The sequence below is a fragment of the Anomaloglossus baeobatrachus genome, chromosome 5 (genome assembly GCF_048569485.1).
Source record: "Anomaloglossus baeobatrachus isolate aAnoBae1 chromosome 5, aAnoBae1.hap1, whole genome shotgun sequence".
Taxonomy (NCBI): domain Eukaryota; kingdom Metazoa; phylum Chordata; class Amphibia; order Anura; family Aromobatidae; genus Anomaloglossus; species Anomaloglossus baeobatrachus.
This window is the reverse complement of record NC_134357.1, coordinates 253,276,612-253,293,448: the sequence shown is the minus strand read 5'-3', so window position 1 is coordinate 253,293,448 and position 16,837 is coordinate 253,276,612. Positions and strand designations below refer to the sequence as shown.

Here is a 16,837-nt window from a genome sequence, read left to right as displayed (position 1 = left end):
CAGATTTTTTGTGACTTGCATTCATATGCATTGCACCAGCGAACTTTGGCTGCCCGACAGGCGTCGTGGATAAAGTTGCCATGTAGCCCGAGCCTTAATGGGTCCTGTAAAGTAAGGAGGGGACAAATATCCTTAGATACAAGTTTTGATGCCATGTTCACATTTCCTTACCTTTAGTATAGATGGTGAGATTATTCCAGAAAATATTCCAGCCTTCTTAGTCGGGGATTTTACAGATGTGGGTGACGTCTCTGGTGTACAATCAGTAGATGTCTCATCTTTTTCATCATCATCGGAGACTTTCCCTGGGGAACATCTTGTCTCTAAAAATGATTGTATAATGTGTACATTAAAGAGAAATCGAGTGTATTCTACAAGATGGGAAGACATTATCTGCATTTTTAGCAACTGAAACAAAGGAAATTCATTTTCATTTCTTTTTTTTTTTAATTATAGTGATACACATTTCGTGTGACAACCTTTTGTTAAAGTACCACCCCAGCAACATTATGTGTTGGGCGTTGACCCAAGAAGCTAGTCTCATTGCCCTATGTGGAGTTGGGAAGTAAATTTCTCCTTAATATGGAGCTATTAGTGTTACGGTGGGACTGGCGGATTAGGATAAGGTGGTATATATCCCAATCACCAGTTGGGGTCCACCGTGCTCCAGGTGACAAAGGAGCTGCTGGCAACACAAAGGTTAGGCGGAGGGTACAGAGCTGGGTGGCTCTGAAACTAATAGGAGCCTGACCGAGTTAAACGTCACTCGGATTAGGAGACTGTGAACCCTGTTGGTGTCACAGGATCCACACATCCAGCCCAGGATCACCCTGTTAACCCCACAGAGGTCCTGGGGTACGCTGCCTGCATGCGTAGGGGGCACACCGAGGAGCAGGACTGGTAGGACAGAGTCCATCCCTCACCATACCGAGGTACAGGTGTGAACAGATACGAGTACCCGGCAGCGGTGCCTAACCCTGATTAAGCTCTGCCCTACTGCTTCCAATCCTACTGGGTAGGGGGCACACTGAGGGCAGGCTGCGCAGCAGCCGCAGCCCAGTTAATTCCACTGGGCTGCACTAGCAGGACTGATAGTAAGAGGTGGAAGCCCGGCGCCTGACCCTAACATGCTGAGCCATGGGTGTCTTGGCGTGACAAGCACCAGACACCTAACCCTGCCTACCACTTCCAATCTATGGCTTATGCCGCAATGAGGCTCTTACATGGAGGTGTGCTTTGTCTGAGCAAATGTGAACACTGCGCACCACCATGTTGTCTCCAGCCCTTTTTATAACCTGGGTCGACCCCAAACCCAGGGTGGACCACAATGGCACCTCCAGGGTCCAATAGCGGAGTGCCACTTCATCTGCGATATCACCAGCGCCAGTCCGTAGTGGCCACATCATCAGGACACCTGATGTGTGTCGGCCTATCAGAGCCTGCCACCTCACGGACATGCCAAGTGAGGTCCATACCGGACCTAGCCTCTGATGCACTAAGTGCCTGAGCATGCTCAGTAGCCTGAACAACAGTCTCAGAAATCAGACTATCTGCCCGAGCATGCTCAGTAGGCAAAACACAGGACTTAGACATGACACGATGTCCAAGTACCTGTGCGAAGAGGCTTTTCGCACTAAGTGTAGGAGCATGCTCAGCAGCCTGAACTGAGGACTCAGCCTCTGGAATGGCACAGTCAGGCTGAGCATGCTCACTAGGCGAAACACTGGACTTTGGCTCTGGCTGGGGTAAATCGGCACGCACATGCGCACTAGCCGCATCGCCACACTTAGACGTGGAGGAGGAAGCAGCCAGCTGGACGACCCGAGGCACAGCCAAAAATGGCAGCCGGCGCCTGGGCGCAACTGTAAGCACAACAGGCTGCTTGCGGCTATGGCAGCGCCGATTCGTAACAATTAGTTTCAGCCTTATGGGGTTTTTGCCTTTGTCTAGACAACATGATAGGCTATAGGTTGAACTCAGTGGACTCAAGTCTACCTTCAATCTTAAAAACTATGAAAATTGTTTGTAAAGGGTTAATCAAAACACCACGGCCACTCTGAGAAGAAGCTGTGACAAGCTTTACCTCTGTATACTGTATATTTCCTCCAGCCGCATTCCCTGATATAGGCAGGCTCATATTTACTACCAGGCACTGGAGGTCCATTGCCTACTGCTGCATTGTGCAGGGGTTGGCACCAGCAGTTTGTCTGTTGCCATATGTAAAACGAAAGGGGATGGTTAAGGCGATAGGGTCAGAGAGGGAGAGAATGAAGTACAAACTAATCTTCCTGTAACTACCACAATAAACCCTGTAACTAAGACAAAGAAACCTTTATACATCAGGTGCATTTGTACCGGCCCGGGGCTCGGCTGGCAGCCGAGCCGCTCGGGTCCGGGCTCGTTTGGTGGGTAGCACGAGTGCCTCCGGACCCTGGGGTTACATCGCTCTGAAGGGAGGCTGGCGCTACGTGAGGGGATTTCGTTGGGGAGGTTCACAGCCGAGGCCGTGGTGCTTAGAGATGTAAGTTCGTGGTGAGTGTGGACACCACCGTTGCCGTTAACTAGGCTCCCAGGGACTGTGTTGTGCAGCCTGGTGTTGACCCCTCCGTGGGCAGGGGATGATGGTCCCGGGGCCCGGTGGTTGCGAGGTGAGGGCGTGTTGGTGCAGTGTGGTGCGCAGCCCGAGGGCACTGTTGTACTCACTATGACAGATACACCGGAGTCTCTGGTAAACCAAAAGGATGGTGGTCGGTGCCCGCAGCCGGCTGCGTCTGGTCCCCCACCCGGTTCGGTGGTTCCTGCACCTCATTTTTGTAGATTTTGACTGCCTATGCCTCAGCGACGGTAGTCCGCTCCCCGGCTTTATGTGTGTCGGGGAACCCATTTGCCCACAGGCACTGGCCCGTGGGATCTCTCTGCCTGTGCGGTGGCTTTCTATCCCCCTCGGTGGGCTGTTGCCGTCTTTCGGGTCTTGGGACGGGAAAGGACCTAAGGTCCAGACCTCAATCAGTAAATTCGACATGGTCCAGTGGCTTCTGGACCTCGTTCTAGGTCTGAGTACCCCTCCTGGTGCTCCGGTTTCCAGTTGGTTCCCCGGTTCGGTACCGGCGGGCCACTACCCTGTCCTGGTCCCTTACGGTTCCACCAGACGTCTTCCCGGCTCCTGCAGGCGGCAACCACCGTCTGCCCCCTGGTCACAGGGTATCCGGGCTACGACCCAGATCCCTGACAGACGTTTACTCCTTTGCAACCGCTCACTCTCCTCTCCAAAACTAATCTCATCTGTTGTGTTTTCCCACCTCAGGCTATCCGAACTCCTCGATGGGCGTGGCCAACCGCCTGGCTCCGTCCCCCCGGTGTGAACGTCAAGACTTGAGAGGGGTGACTCAGGGTTTTTAGGTTGGCTGCTGTTACCTTGTTAGGGGACGGGTGTTTGTGCAAGGGCCTACCTGTGACTACCTGGCTAGTCCAGGGCGTCACACATTCACCATTTGTGTCAAACTGTACTCTTTTGCCACAATTACTATGAAATACTGGCAATTAAATGCATTTTTTGCAATGATGTGTTAATCACAAAAAAAGATACACATTTTGCAATAATGACATAAGAAAGCATTGAAATGGTTATTATTAACAATGCAAGAGATGATCTTAATGGCAAGTGTAGGGAGAGGGGCCATTCTTCCTTCTCTCTCTTCCTATCTCTATCTCTCTCTTACTTTCTTTCTCTCTTATCTCTCTTACTCTCTCTTACTCACTCTCTCTCTTACTCTCTCTTACTCACTCTCTCTCTCTTACTCACTCTCTCTTACTCTCTCTTACTCACTCTCTCTCTTACTCTCTCTTACTCACTCTCTCTCTTACTCTCTCTTACTCACTCTCTCTTACTCTCTCTTACTCACTCTCTCTCTTACTCTCTCTTACTCACTCTCTCTCTTACTCTCTCTTACTCACTCTCTCTCTTACTCTCTCTTACTCACTCTCTCTTACTCTCTCTTACTCACTCTCTCTCTTACTCTCTCTTACTCACTCTCTCTCTTACTCTCTCTTACTCACTCTCTCTCTTACTCTCTCTTACTCTCTCTCTTACTCTCTTTCTTTTGCTATCTCTTTCTCGCTATCTCTCTCCTGCTCTCTCTTGCTCTCTTTCTCTCTTTTTCTCTCTCTTTTTCTTTCTCTATTTTTCTCTCTCTCTCTCTCGTTCTGTCTCTTACTCTCACTCTTACTCTCTCTTTCTCTCTATTTCTCTCTCTTTCTCTCTCTATTTCTCTCTCTTCCTCTCTCTTTTTCTCTCTCTTTCTCACATGCAAATATAAAATCATTAGTTTTTCATCTAGAATGTACTTAACATCCATTTTGCCCTTACTATGTCATCAGTAAGTCTTTTTTACATTCATATAACATCACTCATATACAAAATCAATTAAAAAATGACACAAGGCCAAATACAGTTTCCTATGTTGATAATTGCAATGGATCAGCTATAAAAATTTGCCATGTGGATGGAGTACAACATCATTTTTTAATCACCGATTGAGTTTAAGAATTTTTTGTACATTTTGACTATCGGTCATCAGCTAAAATCGTTCATCTGAACTACCTCATTGACTCGCATTGATCCATGTGCTTTACACTTGCATTATATAGGGTGAAAACTATGATAATGTTTGTACAGCATCATGAATTATAAGAAAGACTAATGTTTAATCATTGATCTCCTATTTTCAGAACATACAATTAAAGGGCATATCCAGGACTTTTATTTTACCATGGGTCTAAAAACTAACCGGCAGGTAGTTGCTACTTACCTACCCGTTCTACCCAGCAACAGTTCAGAGTGGCCAGTGGCCACCAATCACTCCTGCCAGTGATTCAGGTGCTCCATGTCAATGGAGCAGCTCTTCTTCTTCTGGCCCCTCTGTTGACAGGGCATGACTGCTGAAGTTATGCTGATTGACAGCCAGCACCACAGTTAGGCAGTGGGAAGCCAGCTGTCAGTCAGCATGACTGTCACGCCAGAGTGTACAGACGCTTAGTGTGTAGTGCAACACAAAGCTAACAATGGGAATGGAATTAAAGGAAGGCCCTAGCGATAGGGAGAGGGAACACCTCCTTCAACTCACCTGAGTCTGTACCCTACGCTCACTAACGTCCCTATACGGGTCCTCTCCCCAGTCACCATCATGTGCCTAGGCCCTCACTTGGTCTGAGCTCATCGTGGCTAGTGAGAAGGCTGGCAAGAACACTAGTCTCACCACTGCAGTAATACAACACAAGTTAAGGGAAACAGACAGAGGGAAAATAGACACAAAAGGGAAAACACTCCAAGCTTTTCCAATGCAGTTAAACACCACAGCTGCAATAGTCATGACTCCTCAGCTTCTTCCAGAGACAGGTTCCTTCCAAAGTGGTCAGTATAGAATGATAATCTATAACTGGAGACATGTGACTTTTTATAGTTAAGGGGAGTGGTCACAAAAAATAGCTGCACCTGAAATTAGGGCTACAAACTACAGCCAGATAGGAAAGAGTCCTCAATGACTACAGCACTAACAAAAAGTAGATTTACTCAAACACAAGTTGGCACTGGATGCAACAGTCAAGTAATTAGCATCTACTTACACTTTATTTCTTGGGTCCATATTTAAAAAAAATATAGTCAGGGATAAACCCTTTAGGATTGATAAGACAGGAATGAATCATGTTGATAATTGGAAAATGTAAATGGGCTTTATTGGGGCACATGAGGCATAGTGTCTTGGGCAGCTCGAGCTCTAAATACGGCTCTGAATATACAAGAATCCTTCTTATATTGCTTCAGATACCAGTACATGCAGCGTGAAGACCGCAGAACCGATCCGCCCATTGTTTTCTTGCTACACTCAGTCTACTTCCCCCCTCCCCCGCATTAGTATCAAACAGCTCAAAGGCAAAAAGTCTAACATAGCTGTCAAGATAGTTAGATAGTATAGAGCGTCTACAGCCTTTGTCTCTTAAAGGCCCAAAGATCATATTACTAAATTAGAGAGAAAATATTGTACCATATTTTTTGGACTCTAGACGCACCAAGGTTTGAACAACAGAAAATAGGGGGAAAAAAATGAATATTAAAACTACTCTGGTGATATAAAGCTGTGAAAGGGGTAATGTTAGTGGTCTACTGTGGTGCTCATTTCTTGGTCCTCTAGGGAAGATGAGGGAGGTGGGGGGTAATGACTTATTCTAAAGTGGTAGAAGTATATAAAAAGGTTCCAGTACAGTGTACATTGCTTGTTTTGTGCCAAACGTTATAAAAAGCCCAAGTACATTTGTTGTGCAATCAGCGATGTGCCTGGTGTGTTGCATGTGTAATGTCTTTCATTTATGACACTTAAACTCATTATACACAATTAGCCGGCTGAGCGCTTTAGTAGAAGTTATTCTAATTTCCGCACTATAAAGGACGCCTATTGCAGATTTTATATCAAGCAGTGCCGTACTGCACTGATTTTCTGTGTGGTCCTTAATGACCACACGAGGACGGCATCACATAAGTATCCTCCATGGTGCATAGACAGAGATTGGAAATGAACAAAAAAAGGGGGGGGGATTTTTCCAGCTCACCTGTTCTCCAACTCCCAGTAATCCTCCAAAGTACACGAGCCTGCCGGTCAGTCCTAGCCAGTGTTACAGGCGAAAAAGTGATGAAAGAGTCAGCTCAGCACAAATCCAATAAAATGTAAAAAAATTACTTTATTGATATTTCCTTAAAATAGTCATTCCTGGAAATACATCACACAAAAATATAATCTGCATACAGGTGAAACTTTACGCGCTTCGGACCTATATCATAAAAACAAAAGGGTCCTTAGTCATAAGTACAGACTAAGGACCCTTTTGTTTTTATGATATAGGTCCGAAACGCATAAAGTTTCACCTGTATGCAGATTGTACCTTTGTGTGATGTATTTCCAGGAATGACTATTTTAAGGAAATATCAATAAAGTAATTTTTTTACAAGAGATTGGAAATGCAGGAGATCGGCTTTTGTCTGGGAGACAGACTCTCCTGCTAAGTGTAAATCATCTTGCCATCTCCATGTGAGTCTTATTTGTCTTCAGCCTGTGCACCAGGAATCCCATTCTAGTAACCCTCATGTAGACAACCTTCCCTAACATGCGAGCTCAGCTCAGTTTCTCCTGCTCAGCTCAGTTTCTCCTGCTCAGCTCAGCCTCTCCTGCTCAGTTCAGCCTCTCCTGCTCAGCTTAGCTTCTCCTGCTCAGCTCAATCTCTCCTGCTCAGCTCAGTCTCTCATGCTCAGCTCAGTCTCTCCTGCTCGGCTCAGCCTCTCTTACTTATCTCAGCCTATCCTGCCCAGCTCAGCCTCTCCTGCTCAGCTCAGCCTCTCCTGCTCAGCTCAGTGTCTCCTGCTCGGCTCAGTCTCTCCTGCTCAGCTCAGTCTCTCCTACTCAACTCAGCCTCTCCTGCTCAGCTCAGACTCTCCTGCTCAGCTCAGCGTCTCCTGCTCAGCTCAGCGTCTCCTGCTCGGCTCAGCCTCTCCTGCTCAGCTCAGTCTCTCCTGCTCAGCTCAGTCTCTCCTGCTAAACTCAGTCTCTCCTGCTCAGCTCAGTCTCTCCTGCTCAGCCTCTCTTGCTCAGCTCAGTCTCTCCTGCTCAGCTCGGTCTCTGCTGCTCAGCTCAGTCTCTGTTGCTCAGCTCAGTCTCTGTTGCTCAGCTCAGTCTTTGTTGCTCAGCTCAGTCTCTGTTGCTCAGCTCAGTCTCCCCTGCTCAGCTCAGCCTCTCCTGCTCAGCTCAGCCTCTCCTGCTCAGCTCAGCCTCTCATGCTCAGGTCAGCCTTTCCTGCCCAGCTCAACCTCTCCTGTTCAGCTCAGCCTCTCATGCTCAGCTCAGCCTCTCATGCTCAGCTCAGCCTCTCCTGATCAGCTCAGTCTCTTCTGCTCAGCTCAGTCTCTTTTGCTCAGCATTAATTAAACAGATCAAGAGAAAACTATGGAGCTGCTTAGTTATCTCAGTGATAGGTGCACAGCACCTACAAGTCTTCTACCCTGGGAATTAAGGAAGCCATCAGGGAGGTCTGGAACTGCCGACCTTAATGACTGCAGACTTTAAGATGCACATGAATTTTAGGAAGACGTTATCTTGATAAAAAGTTACATCTTCAAGTCAGAAAAATACAGTAATTTACTGATATTAAATATTTCATATAGCTTCAAGGAGGTGATAGGTCCTTTTTCATTTTATTAGCTGAATACTACAGACATCACAATGGTGAACCAGAATTGATCTTTTTATCATTTTTATGAAAAAACTATGGCCCTGATTCATCTAAGTTTTAGGCCAGAAAACTAGCATATAACGCTTTGAAAAGTCGCAATTTTTTTCTGTACAACATAAGTTTCATAAAAATGTTGTGACTTTTGGTGTTTTCACACCAGTTTGCAGCAGCTCTGACAAAATTTGTGGCGCTGTCGGGAAGCAAAGCTGGGACGGGCATAATTACCCCTGCCGGTCAGATTCAGCAATAGTGTCAGCATTTCTTACCCCAGAAATGCTACTCCAATCCAGACTGGAGAAGCATTTCTGAGGAGGAGCACTGAGGCCACACGCCACTGAGCCTAAGCACTGAATTCATAAAGTAGGGTATACCTCTTAAGGCCGCTTTACACGCTGCGATCTCACTAGCGAGATCGCTAGCGTGCATACCCTCCCCCATCGTTTGTGGGGCGGGTTTTGCAAATCACTGCCCGTGGCACACAAAATCGCGCAGACCCGTCACACTACTTACCTGCCTATCAACGTTGCTGTGACCGGCGATCCGCCTCCTTTCTAAGGGGGCGGTTCGTTTGGCATCACAGCGACGTCACTAAGCGGTCGCCAAATAGAAGTAGAGGGGCGGAGATGACCGGTACGTAACATCCCGCCCGCCTCCTTCCTTCCTCATTGCCGGCGGCTGCAGGTAAGGTGAGGTTCCTCGTTCGTGCGGTGTCACACATAGCGATGTGTGCTGCCGCAGGAACGATGAGCAACATCGTACCTGCAGCAGCAACGATAATTGGGAATAGGGGGGCATGTCACCGATTAGCGATTTTGAACGTTTTTGCGACAATTCAAAATTGCTCAAAGGTGTCACACGCAACGACATCGCTAACGCGGCCGGATGTGCATCACAAATACTGTGACCTCAACGACATCGCTTTAGCGATGTCATGGCGTGTAAAGCGGCCTTTAGTTAATATGCATGCTGGCCCACTGAGCCCTTCATTAAGACGTGTACAACCCATAAGTATTCTACAATTTCTATACCTGTGGAGTCCCGGAACATCCAGTATTCGGGATCAGTCTCCTCTTGGGCATTACAGGTTCCTGCTGCAGGGGTTCTATGACATCTTTTTTTACCAAGTGATGCTCTGCCCCTCATTAATGATGTATCTAAAATGCCGGTGCCCTGAATGGAAAACAACAAACAGTTATTACGAAGGTTGAACACTAAAGACCTATAAACCTTGAAGGTAACCTTGAAAATTCCATTTGTCTCATAATGAGCATGGTAGCTTTGCAGAGATATTCTTCTCTAGGCATAATGTTTTCACTTTTACTGATGGCTCAAGTTTCATCAGAGTATGCAATAAAGCCCACAGACAACGGCCCCTCGGGCAGACACCCAAGAAAAAAAACAAGTGGAGCAAGTATTAGACAAGGTGACTTGAGGTGTTCAGCTTCTATCTGTCCCAGACTAAAGTAAACTAACACGAACCTTGTTGAAAATACATTAGCAATTATAGCATATATGTTAAATGATTGAGTTTCATACTACAGTGCCTACAAGTAGTATTCAACCCCCTGCAGATTTAGCAGGTTTGATAAGATGCAAATAAGTTAGAGCCTGCAAACTTCAAACAAGAGCAGGATTTATTAACAGATGCATAAATCTTACAAACCAACAAGTTATGTTGCTCAGTTAAATTTTAATAAATTTTAAACATAAAAGTGTGGGTCAATTATTATTCAACCCCTAGGTTTAATATTTTGTGGAATAACCCTTGTTTGCAACTACAGCTAATAATCGTCTTTTATAAGACCTGATCAGGCCGGCACAGGTCTCTGGAGTTATCTTGGCCCACTCCTCCATGCAGATCTTCTCCAAGTTATCTAGGTTCTTTGGGTGTCTCATGTGGACTTTAATCTTGAGCTCCTTCCACAAATTTTCAATTGGGTTAAGGTCAGGAGACTGACTAGGCCACTGCAACACCTTGATTTTTTCCCTCTTGAACCAGGCATTGGTTTTCTTGGCAGTGTGCTTTGGGTCGTTGTCTTGTTGGAATATGAAATGACGACCCATCTTAAGATCCTTGATGGAGGAGCGGAGGTTCTTGGCCAAAATCTCCAGGTAGGCCGTGCTTTCCATCTTCCCATGGATGCGGACCAAATGGCCAGGCCGCTTGGCTGAGAAACAGCCCCACAGCATGATGCTGCCACCACCATGCTTGACTGTAGGGATGGTATTCTTGGGGTCGTATGCAGTGCCATCCAGTCTCCAAACGTCACGTGTGTGGTTGGCACCAAAGATCTCGATCTTGGTCTCATCAGACCAGAGAACCTTGAACCAGTCTGTCTCAGAGTCCTCCAAGTGATCATGAGCAAACTGTAGACGAGCCTTGACATGACGCTTTGAAAGTAAAGGTACCTTACGGGCTCGTCTGGAACGGAGACCATTGCGGTGGAGTACGTTACTTATGGTATTGACTGAAACCAATGTCCCCACTGCCATGAGATCTTCCCGGAGCTCCTTCCTTGTTGTCCTTGGGTTAGCCTTGACTCTTCGGACAAGCCTGGCCTCGGCACGGGTGGAAACTTTCAAAGGCTGTCCAGGCCGTGGAAGGCTAACAGTAGTTCCATAAGCCTTCCACTTCCGGATGATGCTCCCAACAGTGGAGACAGGTAGGCCCAACTCCTTGGAAAGGGTTTTGTAACCCTTGCCAGCCTTGTGACCCTCCACGATCTTGTCTCTGATGGCCTTGGAATGCTCCTTTGTCTTTCCCATGTTGACCAAGTATGAGTGCTGTTCACAAGTTTGGGGAGGGTCTTAATTAGTCAGAAAAGGCTGGAAAAAGAGATAATTAATCCAAACATGTGAAGCTCATTGTTCTTTGTGCCTGAAATACTTCTTAATACTTTAGGGGAACCAAACAGAATTCTGGTGGTTTGAGGGGTTGAATAATAAATGACCCTCTGAATAAACTTTTCACAATTTAAAAAAAAAAATAAAAAAAGAAATAACATTCTTTTTTGCTGCAGTGCATTTCACACTTCCAGGCTGATCTACAGTCCAAATGTCACAATGCCAAGTTAATTCCAAATGTGTAAACCTGCTAAATCTGCAGGGGGTTGAATACTACTTGTTTCATTGAAAAAACGTGTATCAGCTCACCCATACAGTGCACGGAAGGAACTCCAACAATGTTGAGGCATAGAAAAAAACAGCACTTGTCCCGGAATACAATCCAAAAAACGTTTATTCTTAGGATAAAATCCAACCAATTCCAAGGTACAGAGCATAGGCTAGGAACAAGGCAACGTGTTTCTGACTTTTGTGGTCCTTAGTCAATGCCTGAGACATTGACTAAGGACCATGAAGGTCAGAAACGTGCTGCCTTGCTCCTAGGCTATGTTCTGTACCTTGGAAATATTTTATGGTTGGATTTTATCCTTAAAAAGTTTTTGGGATTTTGTTCTGGGACAAGTGCTGTTTTTTTCTATGCCTCAACATTGTTGGCCCCACTTCGTTCAGATCATAGAAGCCATTTTTTCCTTTTTTGCTTCTCTCTTTCCTGCCCCTGAACCAATGGCACATATCTCACCCAACCTATTCATATTGCTAAAGATATCTTTGCATTCCTTGTTTCGCTAGTGATTATACTTTTTCTTTTAATCTTGCATTTTCCTTTTTATTTATTATTGAGGCCACGGAAGACATTTTGAAACTGTCCTTTGACGCTGGCATTTTAGTTGGAACACTTTAGACATATTAGATTAAAGAGATTATCTACTCCTTAAGAAGGACCTGATGATAATTGGCTATAAATACATCACCTGGCTATGATGGCTAGTTGCCATTTAGAAAATGCAATCCTCTAAGGATTAAGGGTACTGTTTACACATAAAATTAGCACACCCATTAGTAACTGCTTGTTATTTCCTATCCAGTAGTAGACAAATGAGAGCTGAAAAGTGCTTCTGACAACCTCTCCAGTTTCTGTTTTTCCTTCATTGTTCATAAATTATCTCAACCCTTGGAGAGAGGAAAAAATGCGTCCACAAATAATACATCTTATGTATGACAATGGAAAACAATGGAAGACAAGGTGTATCCCTGGCCAAAACATACAGGGTGGGAATTAATTACACACTATCAGCCAAAAAACTGATATTGGTTAGCATGATGTTTTGTTGTCTTCAGTGTTCTGTTGGTATCAACTAACAAATAACTATTACTACTAGCTCTATATACAGTCATATCTATATCTCAAACAATACCAAAAATGGCCTTTCACCATAATGAAAAATGGAGTTTTTATAAAAGAATCAGACCAAGAAGCTAGTGGGAATACATGAATATAAGACAATAGACATTATATAAATTTTGTCACAAGAAAAGAAAAAAAAACACTGGTACTATCTAAAGGCCGCAATCACATTCAGGGAAACATCCAATTAAAGGTACAGGTAAGAATCCTTACTTGTTGCTGGATTAGGAACCCTCAGTGATACAAAACAGAACCAAAGAAAAATCCAGTATCAGACAATATAATCCACGGCACTCCTCAAGAAATGTCCATTCATTCCTTTATTCATGAATAGCAGGTACATGAAGGTATAGTGTCCCAAAACGTGACACGGCCGTTTCGCAGGTGAATATGCTTTCTCAAGGCCTCGCGAAAACGTACTCACACATGAAACTGCCATAGATCGCTTGAGATACTATACTTCTGTTTATCTGCTATCCATGAGTAAAGAAAACTGAATAGACATTTGTTGAGGAGTGCCGTGGATTATATTCTGTGATATTAGATTATTATAGAAATATCTTGACAATATAACTACCACTTTATTTGCAGAATAGCAGAATCCCATATCAGGTAATAGGCCTGATTAATATATTTGCACTGTTATGAAGAGTGGTGTCAGTATTCAGTCACCCAGGCACTTCCTAAAGGCCCAGACTTCTAAAGCCCCACAGGACAACATTGCATACTATTGTTGCAACCTCTTCTTGCATGTGCACTTTTCTACCTCTAAATATAATAGAGATGCACCTTAATATCAAGGCTGATATAAATGACTGTCCAGTCATGAATGCAAGTATGATATGTAAGTCAGGTCATATAAGTGTTGCTCCTCTATTTTTTTGTTTTCGTCAGCTCTTAGCACTTGGTTGATTTTTAGGTCTGCTATACTAGAGTAAGCTGTGGTCAGAGAAGCTTCACAGTGCCTACAAGGAGGTAGTTTGAGGCCCACCTACTGTCTCAGTAATGGTCCAAGCTGGTGCTCACTCCCTTACTCCTGCTGTTCTGATTTATATTAAAGTAGGGGCAGAACAATTTAAAAATCCAGACTTACTAAACCCCCAGCAAGAAATGGATGATTATTAGGTGAATAATTCACATGTGGTAATGGTAACAAGCTTTATGGAGAGAAAGCTTGTAGGAATTCTTTAGCAGTAGCCTAACAACTAACTGCCACCTCTAGGCACCCTATATCAACTATAAGACTTGTAAACATCTACTCAGCCTTTCTCATACCTATTTTTTCTCATTATTATGTAGGTTGATCACTATTGTTAGATTTGTCTGTGGTCAAGATTTAGATGACTACTAAGTGATCCTACGTTTAGGGCCTCCTGCACATGTCTCCAAGCAACCTCTGATTTGTGCCAAGCAAAGTTCATTGATATGCTGAATGCCTCAGATTTCATGTAGAAGCATATAAAGTAATATCTCAAGGAAGCACTACAGGGCAAGGCCTTCGGTTTTATAGTATAAGTTCGGTTTTATAGTATAAGTATAATCCAAAAGGATTTTATACGATTCATGAAATGCTCATGACAATAGCTCTGCAATGGCTTGATGCACCAAAATAATGGACTTATTATCTGAAGACCTCAATCTTTTGCTATTCAAAATCATAAATGAAAGGCTTCATACCTCTAGAAAATCAAAACTTTCTTCTGGAATTTCCTCTGAGTCTGATGCTGTATCCAATGGACTTTCTTCGAGTGTTTCACCTGATAATTTAAGTCTTTCTGACCCATCTTTGCTCAGCTCAGATTCTTCCAGTTCAGAATATCCATTTATATTTTTTTCATTTAAAGTGTGTTTGTCCAATTTGTTCTCTGCGCAGGTATCTTGTGTTTCTACTGTGTGTGATTCAAGGAATTGGGAATGTTTATCTGTTCTTTTAGAATCTGTACGGTCTTGCTGCTCTGATACAACATTTCTAAGCACTGACTCAACAATATGAGCAGCTAAAGTCTTTGGCTCTTCTTTCTGGGTGTACTCAAGTTTTTGTTCTTTTGGTAGCAGTTCATTATTGTAGATCTCAGAAGATGAATCATCTTTGTAGTGGTATTCTTCTGGAAAACTATTGTTATCTTGCTGTTCCAAGTATTTTTCAAGTGTGCTCTTAGGTTTATCTTGCTCCTCTGAAGTAACATGTCCACTTTCTTTTTCTACTGCATGAAGGTTCACATATTCTTCCTCTTTAGACTCTGTAAACCTATGATTATTTTCTTCAAACACCTTAGTTTTCTCCTTCTGCGTCTGATCATCTTTCTCGTCTGATTGTTCTGAATAATACTTTATTAAGTGTGGGTCTTCTGAGCCTTTATCTTTATACACCAAGATATTTTGCTCTGAATACCCGACATTCACCTCATCTGAAACTGTTTCTTGATCATTTTGCTCCTCTGAGTGTTGGCGTTGATAATTTGGCTCATCTGAGTGTTGGCGTTGATAATTTGGCTCATCTGAGTGTCCGCGTTGATAATTTGGCTCATCTAAGGGTTCTTCTTGATAATATGACTCCTCTGAGTGTTTATATTGGTAATTTGACCCTTCTGGTTGTTGGTTTTTATAAAACTGCTCCAGTAATTGTGTTTTTTGATAATCTAGATCCTCTGTTTGAGTGTGTCGATAATCTGGCTCTTCTGATTGTGCTTGCCGGTAATTTGGCAACTCCAATGGCATTTCACTGGAAATATTTTTTTCTAATAGGTAGTTTTTACTTATTGGCTCCTCTTCTTGTGCTTGTTGGTAATGTGACTCTGTTTTTACTTGGGGAATGATGTTTTCTGAGGAGTCCTCTGGGTGTATATACTTTGCAGATGTTTCCTTTGCATGTTCATAAACTTGTTCGTATACTTTTTCTGTTTCCTTTGGTTGTGTGTCCTGGGGATATGACTCCTTTAATTCATCATATGTGTAAATTGGTTTCATATGTTTTTCATATGTGAGGGTTTGTGTGCTTGATTTTTCATGAGCTGAATCTTCTGACTGAACATCGTGGGGAACTTGCTTCTCAGTTTGCTCATATGTTTGTTCTAGCTTCTCTGACTGATCATACTCATATTTTGGCTTCTTTTTTACATCATACCTTTCCTCTTCTGTTTGTGAATAATCTTGCATTGGTTCTCCAAATTGTGCGTATTTGTGAACTGGTTCCTCAGATGTTGCATAATTATATTCACGTGCCTCATATTGGGAATATGTGTGAACTGGTTCCCCTGATGCTATGTATGTGTGAACTTCATCCTCAAATGGTTCATATGTCTGGACTATTTCTTTAGTTGGTGTGACTTTACCAACTAATCCCTCAGATGGTTTATATGTATGAACTAGTTCCTTAGACTCTGCATGTTCATACATTGGTTTTTCTACATAACTATGTGAATAATCATGGTCCTCTGACTCAACTCTGTGTTTTATTTCTTCTCTATCCTGCAAATTATGTGAGTAAATATTATAGTACTTAAGTCCACCTTCCTGGTCACTTGTGTTACGTATTTCTGGTGATTCAATGACTTCGTAAGTGGGATCTTCAAGATGAGTTAATTGAACTTCTGATTTAGAAGACTCCAAGTCTGCTAAGTAACCAAGTGTTGACTTGGAACTGTTTGATTCATAGTTTTTATACTGAGTCAGCTCTTCATGTGACTGAGTCGGAGCACTTGGTGGATGAAATTCCATTGAATGAATATTTATTTCATGGGAAGGAAGTTTCTCTTCCGATTGGGATTCTATACTTATGTGTGATGGTTCCATTACATCATAATGTTCTGAATGATCAATTGGGGATTTGTCATGATGGATATAAGTTGTCCCAGAATCATAAGAGGTATACTCATAATTTTCATGTTGTAATCTAAAAAAAGAAAGCAACAGACAATACATGTAATAAATGTATATACATATATTCAAGAGTACAATAACCCACAAAAAACCCAATGCGTACATGAGTGCATACATGAGTGCCATTGTTTCCTAACAAGGACAGTAAAGGCAATTTTGATGGCAGAGTGATGAAAATAAACAATCTAATCTCACTTTTAGGGTTCGCTGTCACTTGCGCATAAAATAGATGAGTGTTAATGGGGCTTTACACGAAACGACATCGCTAACGAGATGTCGTTGGGGTCACGGAATTTGTGATGCACATCCGGCCTTGTTAGCAACGTCATTGCGTGTGACACGTACGAGCGACCGCTAACGATGCAAAATACTCAACAAATCATTGATTGTTGACATGTCGTCCATTTCCCAAATGTAATTGCTGAGTTTGGACGC

General features: G+C 43.5%; 1 protein-coding gene across 1 annotated transcript in view; it reads right to left on the bottom strand.

Annotated features, from left to right (window-relative positions):
* TNKS1BP1 (tankyrase 1 binding protein 1) overlaps positions 1-16,837 on the bottom strand; it is a 128,196-nt gene that overhangs the window by 53,225 nt on the left and 58,134 nt on the right. Inside the window, exons 6-8 of the mRNA XM_075349353.1 lie at positions 14,201-16,415; positions 9,303-9,444; positions 172-323 (exon numbers count right to left, since the gene is read on the bottom strand). Of these exons, the coding sequence (XP_075205468.1) occupies positions 172-323; positions 9,303-9,444; positions 14,201-16,415 (2,509 nt within the window). The remainder of the gene's footprint in view (positions 1-171; positions 324-9,302; positions 9,445-14,200; positions 16,416-16,837) is intronic.